The sequence below is a fragment of the Gigantopelta aegis genome, chromosome 7 (genome assembly GCF_016097555.1).
Source record: "Gigantopelta aegis isolate Gae_Host chromosome 7, Gae_host_genome, whole genome shotgun sequence".
Taxonomy (NCBI): Eukaryota; Metazoa; Mollusca; class Gastropoda; order Neomphalida; family Peltospiridae; genus Gigantopelta; species Gigantopelta aegis.
Genome location: NC_054705.1, coordinates 27390234 through 27405398, shown reverse-complemented (window position 1 = coordinate 27405398; position 15165 = coordinate 27390234). Strand labels below are relative to the sequence as shown.

At 36.1% G+C, this 15165-nt stretch overlaps 1 protein-coding gene across 4 annotated transcripts in view; it reads left to right on the top strand.

Moving 5' to 3' along the window:
• Positions 1 to 15165, top strand: part of LOC121377466 (sorting nexin-17-like) — a 68501-nt gene that overhangs the window by 19029 nt on the left and 34307 nt on the right. For all 4 annotated transcript variants that reach the window (XM_041505467.1, XM_041505466.1, XM_041505465.1 and 1 more), the window contains exons 6-8: positions 4696 to 4786; positions 12947 to 13037; positions 14408 to 14477. In XM_041505467.1, the coding sequence (XP_041361401.1) occupies positions 4696 to 4786; positions 12947 to 13037; positions 14408 to 14477 (252 nt within the window). The remainder of the gene's footprint in view (positions 1 to 4695; positions 4787 to 12946; positions 13038 to 14407; positions 14478 to 15165) is intronic.

The following is a 15165-nucleotide window of genomic DNA, read 5'->3' as shown; positions in this document are numbered from 1 at the left end:
AAACAACAAAAACAAAAACAACAAAAATAACCCAAAAACCCCCCAACAACCAACATCCAAACATTATGAACATCAATGCAGCAATATACAATCCAAATTCTATCGTAATAATTTCTTAATCATAATCACAAAAGTTTAATGGTGGGAAAGAAAAAAAAAGAAGAAAAAAAAAGAAGAAGAAAAAACCCCAAACCCAACCCACTAATAGTGAAATAGAAAATTCCTAAAAACAAATGCACAGTGGCTCACAAATGTATCTATATATACATATACACACATATTCATATGCATGCACATATACAGTAGAATCTCATTGGCTCGAACACTGTCGGTGCATCAAAGTCTGTTCGACCCATCGGGTAGTTCGAACCATGCATTCGGCCGTTGTCGGGTGCTTTTGTAACACAAAAACCAATCGGAATACCTCGCATATTTCCGTAAAACTGGCTTGGGCGAGATGGTCCGATTGACTCATGAGTAACGAAGTCGCCTTCAAATGTCGGATGAGATACATATTTGTAACTATTATTTATCACCGTTGAATAAACAAATAACAAACACACTGGTAGTCTGTATTTATAAATATTTATTAATTTAAAAAATCGTTCTTTATTATGCTGTTGTAGAATCTTTTGCGACACATTGACAACGTTGAGAAAAGAATGAAAGTGCATGAAGCACAGGCGGAGGCCCTTTACCTTTTATTGTTGCAATCACTACATTACATTGATCTCTCCTGTATTTCAAGTTAAAAACAAAATATGCTGACACTCATGCGTAGAGTAGCGATTAAAATGATTAAAGTAAACCGGCGAGGCCGAACTAGGCTTACCAATTGATTGGTGTTTCATGCAAGGTTCATTCAGCTCACGATTATCGTAGTACTATTATTTGTACTAGAAAGATAATTACCGATAGGTGCTAAATAAACAACATGAGAAGCCGGCATATGATCTAGGATTAATTCGTTCCACTTCCGAATTTATATTAACTTACTCTGTGACTGACGTGAAAGGGTCAATGAAAAATTCGTAAATAAATATAAATTATTTTTTGTATTTCTTCGGATAGACTTAGTAGTTCGAGCTGTATATATTTAATTTTACAGTTCGGACTAATAAACTGGTTCGAGAGAAAGCTTCTGTTCGACCCTAGGGGTATTCGACCAATCAGCACCAAAATAAAACGATTTAATAGAGAGAAAAAATCGGGACATTGTTCTTGGTTCGAGAATACCGGTAGGTTCGACCGTTGGGCGTTTGAGCCAGTGAGATTCTACTGTATATATACACACACAATACATATATGCATATACACATACATATACATACATACACACAATATACATAAACACATATACATATACATACATATATACACATACATACACACATACGTGTACACATATAAATATACATATACACACATATATACACACATACATACATACACATATACATACATACACACATATACATACACACACACATATACATACACATATACATATATACACATACATACATACATACATACATACATACATACCGGTACATAAAAAACCCACAAAAAAAACAAATGCATCGTATCCGGCTGTAAACAAAACATAGTACTAGCCAAATAAATTTAAAACAAGACTGACCGAAAAACAGTTATATTTTGTATATCACAACGGTCAATTTAAAATCAATTTCGAATCCCTGGGGCAAAATTAGAAAATAACAATTTTTTAGTTTTTAAAAAATTCTTGAGCCAGTGCGTTCATTCATTCTTAAATACATACATACATACATACATCCCCTGCGCCAGTGCGTTAATATCTATGTATGTAATAGTCAACCTCGACATACATACAATATATAGATATTCATACATCAATACATACTAGCCAGTGCCAGGTCTGCCCACTGTTTCATGCACGTAAGCGGGATCGACCGCGTAGATTGTAGGCCCCATGCATATGGTTGAGTTAAAAGAGCTTCCTTTTTATGGAAGCTTCGATAGCTCAGAGCGTATCGTGGTTAGTCTTGCAATTTGAGGGCAAATCGGTGCCACAGGTTCGAGTCCCAGCAACGGCATGGGACAATTTGTGAGGCCAGAAAGGATTTAATTATCCCCTGCGCCAGTGCGTTAATATCTATGTATGTAATAGTCAACCTCGACATACATACAATATATAGATATTCATACATCAATACATACTAGCCAGTGCCAGGTCTGCCCACTGTTTCATGCACGTAAGCGGGATCAACCGCGTAGATTGTAGGCCCCATGCATATGGTTGAGTTAAAAGAGCTTCCTTTTTATGGAAGCTTCGATAGCTCAGAGCGTATCGTGGTTAGTCTTGCAATTTGCGGGCGAATCGGTGCCACAGGTTCGAGTCCCAGCAACGGCATGGGACAATTTGTGAGGCCAGAAAGGATTTAATTATCCCCTGCGCCAGTGCGTTAATATCTATGTATGTAATAGTCAACCTCGACATACATACAATATATAGATATTCATACATCAATACATACATACATACATACATACATACATACATACATATATATATATACACACACATACACACACACATATACACACATATATACACATACATATATATATATATATATATATATATATATATATATATATATATATACACACACACACGATACATACACACACATGTACATATACCCACGCTTAACACATATGTAAAAGTAACATGGGCTACCCATATAAAACATGTGCACTTATAAATAAAGAAAACTACCAAAAACCTTTATCGTTTAACGAATATGTTTGTTAACTTTATCTGTAACAGATATGTAAGTACATGTATAACAGTAAGTGGATGATGTAATTAACATTTGAATCTTTACGACTGTAGAGTAATTAGCGACCCATAGCAAGGGTATAACATTAAAAAGTCCAAGCTTAAATTGGTGACTAGTCTGATTATATTTTGTCAAACAGATCAACTTTTTTCTTCACTGAGGTCACATAGGGCAAAATACATACAGTTTTCTGCCATCTGCCATTTTACTTTTTAATGGAATACTCTTCAAGAGGGGTGAAAGCCTCCGAAGTACATGTATGTGACATAATTAATATGAAATCAATGTGCTAGTAATCTCTTTAAAGAAAACAAACTTTAATATTTTCTTTTTAATACGATGTCATCACATTTGCTTATATATCATAACATTTTATGACGTTGTTAGATCATATCCTCTTGGATAAAAAGGCAAAATGGCAGCTGACACAAAATCTCAGTGAAGTCGATATAGGTGACATAGTTATCATCTAGTATGAGGAACCTGTGTCATTGTAATGGTTTTTTCAAGATTTCTGTCTGGAAAAAAATGTGGGAGAAATCTAACGAAAAGTAAAGGTAGGAGAGCAATTTATTATAGTTGTTAACAATTTGATTCAGACTTTAGAGTTAAATATTTCGACCCCTGAAAGTCCACATTAATCAAGTAATAATTGTTATATTGTTTCAAAAGGTCAATATTTAAGAAAACAAACTTTGCCTGCAAGGTGGTTTTTTCACTGATGCTTCATTCCAAAATTTTTGTTTTTGTGGATGGTATTTTACCTATTTTACTATCTGGTGTCTACACCGAGTCTAATTCAACTCAGGTCTTGCGTATCCTGACAGGAAAACTCCATCCCTTCTGCCAAGGGATCGGTCCTATGGCCCACTGGTTCTCAGATGAATGCTTTACCACTGTGTGGTATCCTACCCCACCATATTCAGGACCTAATCTAGAACTGAAAAAGTAGAAGTAACTTCTCCCTTCCCAGAAGGAAGCGGAGAAGTTTGATAAAAATAGACAAAGTGAACATTTATCGGTACATTTCTTAAAGTTTCACCATGTTCCACATTCAATCGGATACATTCCAAATTATACACTTGGTTCTAATAGTAATATTTCGATATAAAATACCACTTCCGGTAATAAAATGTAAACAAAACAGTTGTATGTTTCATTAAGACGTGATATTATTAAGTAGTTGATAATGTGTTGTTATGTTATAATGAAAGTAATAATTAGTATTTTCTGGCTTTACTGAAATGAATGTGGCCGGGGATTAACAACGCTTGACCAGTCACAATAAATGGTGTGACATGCGTTAATGTACAGTCTGGAACCAAAGTAAAAACACGTCCGACATATGATGACAAGGTGCCAAGTGTGCTGTATAGCATTGCACAAGTCAGGTTTTTTTTACATCTTTTGTGTGATTTTGTTTTTTAAATCAGATTAGATCCAAAATACTATAGCGACTTCGACTTCTCACTACTGCTAATAACTCGGCAACTTGAGCCAACTTTTGGCAAAAAAACCTTTCATTTTGCTGGTAAGATTAGGGCCTGCATATTTATTGGTATGGCTTCAAAAATCAAATCAGATAAACCTTCACCAGTCCTTGAAATTGATGTTTGCAGTCTACACTGCCACCACTAAAATATGTTGCAAAATTGGGTATTTACATTGTTGTTATTTCTACTAAATTATGACTGGAAATTTATTCGAACTTCGAGGACTTCTTCACTGTTGTGCAATCAAAAATGTCAAGGATTTTCATAAAAGAGAACTTACAAACACAAAATAGATAATAGGTATTATTATGATTGTTATTAGAACTTTACATACATTCTTTCTTTGTTATAACTGAATGCTGTTCTTTATCCAGGCAGTTGCATCACAAATTGAAATCCCAGATGAATATGTGTACTACTTTGGACTCTATCTTGTACGCAAGGAAGAAGGGGGAGATAACTCAAGTATGTTTTTAAGAAAACATTTTACAATTCTTAGTATTCATTACACTATCTATAATCTGCCATACTAAACATAAAAACAATACCACTAGTGACTACATAATAATTATCGGTGTTGATTTTTTTAATGCCTGATGTGGTAATGAACTTTTGGAATGGTGATCTGCCACGGCAGATTGACATACGTCTCTATTCTGCTTAGGTAACCTCACCGTGGTGCAGGGGTGTAACATTCTCTTTGAGACCCCTGCGCGTGCTGTAACCTCACCGTGGTGCAGGGGTGTAACATTCTCTTTGAGACCCCTGCGCGTGCTGTAACCTCACCGTGGTGCAGGGGTGTAACATTCTCTTTGAGAATGGCCAATACAGCACAAATTGAAGTTTAGAGTAAAAGTCAGTATCTTATCTGTGATATTTGTATTTGTATTTTTGCACAGTTCTTTACACTGTTTTTATTTATATCTTGAATTTTTCTGTTGATGTTGATCATCACCTTGTTTGTTTCCATTACCATAGTTTGACACCTAATAGCCGATGTATTTTTCGTGCTGGGGTGTCGTTAAACATTCATTCATTCGTTCTATTCTGCTTAGTGGCAGCCCAACCGTTCCAAAGTCATTTGCAAATTTATTAAGATAAGATACAATAGATATGTCCCTATCTCTGTTTATATTAATTTTAACAGGTTTGAGGTTGTTAACTGGAGAGTCAGGCACAAGGCTACACATTTTATTAATATATTTCAGTCCCTGCCTGATTCTCCTCAGGGCCAGTGGCATTATCCCCAGCTCTACCAAGACACTATCATATGGTGTGCAGATAGTGCCCCCAACTATTATCTTGAGTGCTCTGCCATACACACTATCAAGTTTTCTCAGCTGAGTCTGGGAAGCACATCCAAAGGCCTGGGTGCCATACTGCAATCTGGACACAATAAAGGCCTCAAAGATCATGAGCAGTGTTTTTCTATCAGCGCCCCACGGTGTGCCTGATAATACCCTAAGTAAATTAATATAAATAGTACAATTACCAGTCACCTCAGCTAGGTGTTCTCCAAAACTAAGATTGTCATCAAAGATTACTCCTAGAAATTTGACCGATTGCACCTGGTTAATAATAACCTCCTTCAGTTTAAATTTTAGATCACACACGGATTTAAATTGTCATTTGTTATGAAAAATTATACTTTTAGTTTTAGATTTAGAAATGGTAACACCCCAAGCTCTAGACCACAAAGCCAAATTATTAACATCTAACTGGAGATCTTTTTGAAGGTCATCATAATTATTTCCAACTCTCCAGAAGGCAGTACCATCTGCAAAGAGACCGATACTTAATTTAGTTTTATTACTTTTATTTGTAGTGATAAGTGCCTCCACCAAATCATTAATAAAAATTGCAAATAAAGTGGGCGCTATCACTGAGCCTTGTGGGATACCATTTTCTAATGTCAAAATTAACATTAACAGCGAATGTTCTATCTTCCAAAAATCTATAAATAAAAGTGAACATCGCTCCTCTGATCCCCATTTGATATGTTTTAATTAACAAGCCACATCACCAGACTATGTCGTATGCCTTTTCTATATCCACAAACACCCCACCTACCCTGTGTCCATTCCACAGGGCATCTTTTGCTTCGGTTTGAAGACGAACAACGTGATCTATGGTGGAGTGATGCTTTCTAAAACCACTCTGGAAAGTAGACAATAATTTATTTACCTCCTGAAAGTGGATACGGTGATTGTTTACCATGCACTGCATAGTCTTGCAGACGCTTGATGTTAATGATATAGGTCTGTAATTAGTAGGGAGTGAGAGATCCTTTTTGGGGAGTGCAAACACTTCTGCGTGTTTCCACTCTAAGGGCAAGTAACCCTCACTCCATATTAAATTAAATAATTCCAGAAGAGTTCAAGTGTTTTGGTGGGCATGTTTTAAAGAAATATATAACTGACATTATCTGGGCCAGGAGCTGTGGCCTTTCAGCCACCAAAAGCACTAAACAATTCCTGTAATGTAAAAGGTGCATTATAAGGAAGGTCATCTTTCACTGAGCAGAGTTCTTGGGGGATAGGGCTATCTTTTTCAATTTTAATTTCAATTTTCCTGGTTTGAAATTCTCTAATATAGTTAGTGGTAGCCAAATTATTTTTAAAATTAGCTCCTAATAAATTAGCTTTGTCCTGATTGGATTTACAGGACTTATTGTTTTTTAGTAAAACTTTATTATTAACAGGTTTCCCCTTCACCCTTTTGATCTTTGACCACACCTCGCTAACCTTTGAGTTGTTGTTTAGAGAACCACAAAACTGAGTCCATGAGGCCTGTTTAGTTTTAGTAATACTGAGTTTTAATTTATATTTTATATCTTTAAAATTTCTAATATTTTCCTCAGTATTAAATTTTTATAAAAGCTTTCTAGCTTTATTACTTAATTTTTTTAATTTTGAAAGTTCCTCAGTCCACCACGGGACTGGGTTATAATTATTTTTCATAGAGTAAATCGGAATTGACTCTTTAGCAATATTGATAATGGCCGAAACTAAGTTTTTATTAAATTTATCAATATTGTTATCTCTTATCTGCTCATGATCCAATCTGGCACAAAGGTGTCCAAATTTAGACCAGTTTGCTCTATTATAATCTGGCACAAAGGTGTCCAAATTTAGACCAGTTTGCTCTATTACAATCTGGCACAAAGGTGTCCAAATTTAGACCAGTTTGCTCTATTACAATCTGGCACAAAGGTGTCCAAATTTAGACCAGTTTGCTCTATTATAATCTGGCACAAAGGTGTCCAAATTTAGACCAGTTTGCTCTATTATAATCTGGCACAAAGGTGTCCAAATTTAGCACAAAGGTGTCCAAATTTAGACCAGTTTGCTCTATTACAATCTGGCACAAAGGTGTCCAAATTTAGACCAGTTTGCTCTATTACAATCTGGCACAAAGGTGTCCAAATTTAGACCAGTTTGCTCTATTACAATCTGGCACAAAGGTGTCCAAATTTAGACCAGTTTGCTCTATTATAATCTGGCACAAAGGTGTCCAAATTTAGACCAGTTTGCTCTATTACAATCTGGCACAAAGGTGTCCAAATTTAGACCAGTTTGCTGTATTACAATCTAGCACAAAGGTGTCCAAATTTAGACCAGTTTACTCTATCAAAATTCCACTTTACTTTATCTGTCCAAATATTTGAAATGTTATAAGTGGTCTTAACTGGGAGGTGGTCGCTACCCAAGTCATCCAGGACCTCCCACTCACAACCTGCCGCTATATTATTGGAGACCAACGTAATATCCAAACAAGACCAAGTATGGTAGGAGTCTGAGAGAAAAGTCGAACTTCCGTCATTTAAACAGGCCAACTCTAATTTTTCAATAAAAGTATCTATAGTACAGCCTTGAAGATTGGTAACTTTTGATCCCCATAATTTATTTTTACAATTAAAATCCCCTAAAATAAAAAAGTTTTTTGAATAGTTACCAATCTGTGCCAAAAAATTATTTAAATTTAATTTTTTACAGGAAGTTGTGGGATAAACATAATAATTAAAAATATTAATATCCCCTGTTTTAGTATGGATAGAGACCCCCACCGACTCGATACCTGGATGGGTATTAGTAGTCCCAATCTGGGAGTGGGATATACCATTTCTGACAAAGGTAGCTACCCCTCCCCTAATCGTATTGTCATTCGTGAAAAAGAGTCCAGTATAACCGGCAATTTTATATTTTGTAAATAATTTGGTCCGTTTAATTTTGTCTGTAACATTTGGAATCCAGGACTCCTGAATGGCAATAACATCTATCTCTTTATTTACTTCCAAAAACTTTTTTAACTCTGGCCCTTGGCATTCCATTGCAGAATAACCAGGCCCTGATGTTCAACCTTCTTAATATTGTGTTTAACACTATTGTTGTTATTATTATTATTATTATATATCTGGTGTATAGACATGATGAGTCGCGGGACAGTACTAGTTAGAAGAACTACTAAGAGTTAATCCACGCTAGTATTTGTCCTGCTCTCGGTAATAGCAAGATCCCTGGCTTTATACCATGAAACACTACGTGTTTCAATGGCATTAGCATTGACTTTAATAGCCAGGCGATCATTCAGAACCATGCATGCATCTCTAGAAGCCTTGATAATGTCATCTAGAAAGAATTTTGTATTAGGAGCTTTTGGAACCTCTCGTGTCAAAAATATTCCAGAAATGACCCTAACCAAATCGAGAGCCGTAATCGGTTGGTCTGAATTCAATTTATTTGCCCCTGAGGTAGCGCGGGCATAAGAAATACAGTTAGTAGACTAAGTTCCAATGGTTATATTAGAAGACTCAGTCTTTCTAGCAGTTTTGCGCCAGCTGCCATGACAAGGTGAGGTGGAATCGTTTGTCTACCTGCTGGTCGACCTGTGGGGTGGGGGGGGACCCTTATCCATCATCAGGCGGAGTGCTCTCCTATAATCAGGGCACTCCTTGTTGTGAGTGCAATGGGAGCAAGAGACATTTCTAGGGGTCCTCCTGGGATGAGCCATCCCACACCTAAAGCAGATGGGGTGCTCCCTTGTCGACCTGCACTTTCTTTGGGTATGCCCCCATCTCTGGCACCTGGCACATTTAATAGGCTTACCATGATACGGATGCAGAATGTGCTCCACCCCTTTCACCCTTATGGTCCCCACCCCCAGGGGGCGGGCAAGTAAGACATCCAGGTAGCCATTATTCCATACCATTATATTGGTAATGGATAAGTTTGGATTGAAACTCTCCTCAAGTCAGTTTTAACAATTCTCCTCATAGATGAGGTGGGGGGGGGGTGGGGGGGTTGGCTCTTCCCTGTTAAAGGAGACCGGACACCAAAAGACATGTAGTGTGTAATGGATTAAGTTAGCGTCAAAGACCGCATTACTCTAACACCCGGCTCGCTGCGAGGCACCGGTCAGCTGCGTGTCTTAGGTTTGGAGTAAAAACAGAAGTGGGTGGGATTATGCATAGATCTGAACGAAAGTGAGGCAATACGTCATCGGTGAGAGTTACCAAGCAATACCGGTACACGTGTTGATTCTTTGGTTGTGTCTTTTTTCTTTCTTTTTTTATGTCTCCAGGTTTATCGAAATTTAATTTACAAGATAATTAGTGTTATTATATACTGTCGACGTAATTATATGATGGTTAACCGTGCAGTGTTTAACTGCAACAGTAACAGCAATGCATCCCAAGAAACGGCCAACACCATGGTTTCGATTTTATTTTAAACTGAAAGTTGTTTTAAAACATGGACGCATTATTGTCGTCAAACGGGCTTTACACCAACTAAATACAGCAGGTTATGGTACATTTATAACGTGAAAATTAAAACAAGTATGCACTTAAGATATACATAAAATAAAGGTATTGCAATTTGTTCACATACGAATATTTAAACTTCACATTTATTTACCTATAATTACCAAATTAATTTTTACCGACAGCCCATAACAACTCTGTACTAATGTCTCTTGATCTAGTTGGTTTGTTAACCTCATAACAAAACACCTTCAAAACGTTAATTATTACATTAGTTAACAATGTTTATCGTCAGTTCAGTATATTGTCATTAAAATTAAAATGCTAACTCTTTGGCAAAAACAACATATGTACTCTGGCCAGAAGGAATGATGGTTAATTAGTTTTAAAGCTAATGTCGATCATCAAAGCATAATAAAATTGTACTTTTCAATGCTTTCTGTATGTCATATTAAAAATACTCTACACCAAATAATTGTTTTAATACCTACCCTGGGTTTCTGTCAGAGGGTGCAGATGGTAAACTTACATGTATGAACTAAAAAATCTCAGAAATCAATGTATATATAAATGTTTTATTTTTTCGATAGATTATAGTAACATAATTGCTGTTTAAAATTTGTAAAAGTGCGTGAAATAAAATGTTCAATAAAAAAACAAAACATTTCAAACCTATAACCACCCAATATACTCCTTTGAATATATTTAGTTTTTACAGGCCCGTAGGAACGACTTTGGGAGGTGGGCCACTGACGGACCGGGTATAAACTCTACATCAGATTTTGGTTACAATGGCAAAAATTAATGTGATAAAAAAAAGCTCACAAGTGGGCCTGTTTTATTACGTACCCTCAACTTATTTTCTGGCAGAAAACCTGGTACCTTTGGCAGAGGTTGAAACAATTGGTCGTCTAATTTTCGACTGTTACCATAAAATAATATAATTAATCACTTTTGGCATCTAACAATTTAAAGCAAAATTAACAATAGTTACCACATGGAATAAGCATCATATATTATTTTGTTTTACCTGTAACATATTTTCATCAGGACTTCCTTCTTTCTCCATGAATGATTAAAGAAAATAACACTGGATATATTGTAATTATTTTTATTTTATTTCAATATATAACAAATGTGTTTTATGTCAGTATGTGGAGCAAATTACCTGAAACAGTTGGTTTGAAATCATGATTACAAAATCCTAAAGATAAAAGGAACTGGTTCCTAACCTCACCCTCTACATAGTATCTACATTTGTATAGGCCTGTAGGAACGATATTTGAAGTGGAAGAGGGAGGAGGGGGAATACAGTCTCTAGTGAGGGATACAAACTAGATTTTTATCTTTATATCATCTTTACTATATAAATGCAGAGTAACTTGAAAATTTAAAACATGTATTTTCATCCTAGAGTATATGATGGAGAACAAGTCCCTAGGCCCGCCCCTTCCCAGTTCCTACGGGATAAATGCAAAGACTACATAATAATATTGTCGATAAGACATATTAGTTGTAAAGTGATTGTCAGTATGTGGCAACAGTATAATATTTTCCAACATTTCTGTGTTTCTGTACCCGGCTGTGAACAGTTTCGGTTAGACTGGCAACACATTTTCTTAATAATAAAAAATACACAGTTTAACCAAACACATTAAAACTTGGAGGATAACTAGTTAAGAGAACAAAGAAAATTGTGCTAATTTTAGTTTTTTGTTAAATTATTATATCATGCTTTGTTGAGGAGAGGACGCTTTTTTGCAAATTTGCGAAATCGGCCTATGGAATATCCACTGACGTGTCATATTTACATCTATGCTGAACAAGATTTATGATGAAATATTATTACATTTTGTGTGCTTTTCTTCTAATTAGGTCCATTTGCTTCAGTTTACATTAAAAATGTCATAAAAAGTTATGTTTGAAAAATGCTTGTATGCTAGTTTTGATTCATCTGATTTTTTGTCTAAGACAACATTTCCAGGTTTAGGGACAAACTCTCTGATAAGTGGTTCAAACTGATACGGTTTAGCACAAGCTGGACACAATTTTTCGTCACTCAAAAAGCATCCACCTCCATATCATGGGTATTTAGTTTTATCGGCCCAAATGTTTCTATATAACTGTCACTAGACAGCCTGTTTGATAAATTATTATTATCACTATCAGTGGACTCAGCACTGCACTCTTTGAATACAACCGCAACCTCATCGCCACTATCAGGGTGGGGCCTGATACTAAGAACTGACCCCAGGGCAGCAAAGGGGGCGTCACAGTTGGTCCTAATAAAAGTCTGTCCGTTAGAAAGTCTAGAGTAAAAAAAAAACAGATTTCCTGAATGTCCCCGAATTTGATTTCTTTTGTAGGTCCAAAATTGTATGTCATAAAAATTCCAATCCATAGGGGGTGGGGTCAAAATTTCCAAAAAGTATTCTCCTCAGACCTAATACTTTTTTTATTTCCTTTTTTTCTTTACCTATGTTTTTAGAGTACACTTTGGAACGGTCCGACGGAGTTGGGGAGTAGGCACCACTGAGGGCAGCGAAGGGGTTGCTGGTTGGAACGGCATAAAGGCTACACCTTAATGATAGATACTTTTTGTAATACTGTTAATGTGACCTCTTATAACAGATGACTGTTTAATACAGGTTAAATAATATTAATGATAGTTGGTTGTATTATTGGTAATGTGGCCTTTTAAGAAAGGTGGTTGCTTCATACAGGTTGACACTTGAGCAGGTTTAACCGTATAAACAGTCAAACATCCATCTGTTTTGTAAGCAGGTTTCTGACTTGTGACTAGTACAGGAAGAAATAATGTCTAGGTAACATAATATAATAGCTGGCATTTTGTTCTGTTTCAGTTGTGAGAAAACTGCAAGACTTTGAGTCTCCATATATTTCCTTGAAGGCAGCAAACAAAGAAGGAGTACATAGAATAGTTCTCAGAAAAAGGTAATTATGATACATGTGTTATTAGCCCCTACTGGTACAGCCGCAGGTTTCTTCACTGTCTGTCTGTCTGTCTGTCTGTCTTTCTGACTGTCTGTCCCACATACATGTACATGTACAGGTTTTTAAAAACTTTTTCTTCACAAAGCTAACATTTTGTGTATAGCTTTATCAAATACTGTTACAGATCAAGTTTAACTTTCATAGCATAACGTTTCACAGAGTTATGTTCCTTGAACTTAGGATATGTGAATATTTGCAGGCATTGAAATAAGTTGAAAATGGTCGTTCAGGTTACCACATGTAAGAAAAGTCAAAAACAGTGTTTCGTTCTTGACAAAAGTTTCAATGTTAACAGTAATTTCGTTACTGAACATAAACCAGGCAATGCATTCTGGACTTCCGCGTTTCATTTTTCTTGTAAGGAATTGCATCGATGTTCGTGCGCACTTAATTGTGCAATTGCAAGCAATTATAGTCATTCCACGTTTAAGCAGCATCCACTAGATGAATTTACTTCCACGTTTCATTTTCTCATATAAAATTGCACCGATGTTCGTGCACACTTGTGCAATTACAAGCAATTTTGGCAATCAGCGTTTAAGCATTGCCCACTAGATAAATTTACTTCCAGATTTCCACTTTTTCCCCCCCTCCCAAATGATTTATAATGTAAATGCACCTGTAATAAGCAGTCACCTGTCTTAACGCAGCCAGCAGCCACCTAAATCAGATCCCAAATTGCCGTAATACCTGTATTAAGTGGCCACATAAAATGGTTACTATTATACAAAAGGGATATTTTAACAACAGCGATACGGTGCAGCAAATAACCGATCTTTGCACCTTCAGGAATACTAGTACCCATTCAGTCCTGACATCTCTGCTGTATATCAATTAAGAAAGTATGACTCTGCAATGCATCTAATTGCCTCTGAGTAGGCTAAGCTTGACATTTGTAGATTCGCTTACTATAACAATACAACGCATGAAGTAGGAATTAAATAATTAAATAGAAAAATAAAACTTATTGAGAACGGTTAATTTCATACAAGTCCATTTGCATTTTTTCTGAAGGAGACATGTCATATAGTCAACTGTGAAGCACACATTCATTGATTAGGAGTACAGATGGTAAAACAAGAAACAAATGTTTTAAGACTGTATATGTGGTAACCTGTAATCAGCGGTCACCTGTCTTAAGCGGCCACTTTTATTTACTCCCTTGTGTGACCGCTTAAGACAGGTTTGACTATATGTATTAACAAGTATGTGTTATCAAAAATAACTAATGATTTTCTCACCAACGGGTGTGTAAGAATGCTTGTTAATTCTGGTTATCTGTTTAATAAAATTAACTGATTTGGTTTCAGCTACTGGGATTCTTCGTTTGATGATGACCTGCTGGAGAATAAAATAACCATGAATCTGCTGTACGTCCAGGTCAGTGCTAGTCTAAGACCAATTGAAGATAGCTTTTCATAACTCATCAGGCGGGACGTAGCCCAATCGTAAAGCACTTGCTTGTTGCATGGTCGGTTTGGGATCGATCCTCATCAGTAGACCCATTGGGCTATTTCTTGTTCCAGCCAGTGCACCACGACTGGTATATCAGAGGCTGTGGTATGTGCTATCCTGTCTGTGGGATGGTGCGTATAAAAGATCCCTTGCTACTAATGGAAATATATAGCAGGTTTCCTCTCTAAGACTATAAATTACCAAATGTTTGACATCCAATAGCTGATGATTAATCAGTCAATATGCTCTAGTGGTGATGTTAAACAAAACAAACACACCACCATTCCCTGCGTTGTTACTTTATGTAGAAGCTTTATATAGTCCAGTTTAGGAAATACATGTAGGTTTTCAATAAAACATTTATATAAAATAGAGAAATCAAAACTATATTTCATGATCACAGGTATATTTACCTTTGTAACATGTAAATAACCCAGTGGTTTGAATGTGTAATTTTTATTACTAGATGATAACAACTGTACATTTGGTGTGCTGCCATTTCTATAACAGCAAAGTGAGACAGTGCTCTGGCTTAAGGGCACATTAACTGAAAACTTTTGTTACCAAGTGACTGTGCTTCCTAAAAATAGAAGTCACATGATTTCTTCAATAT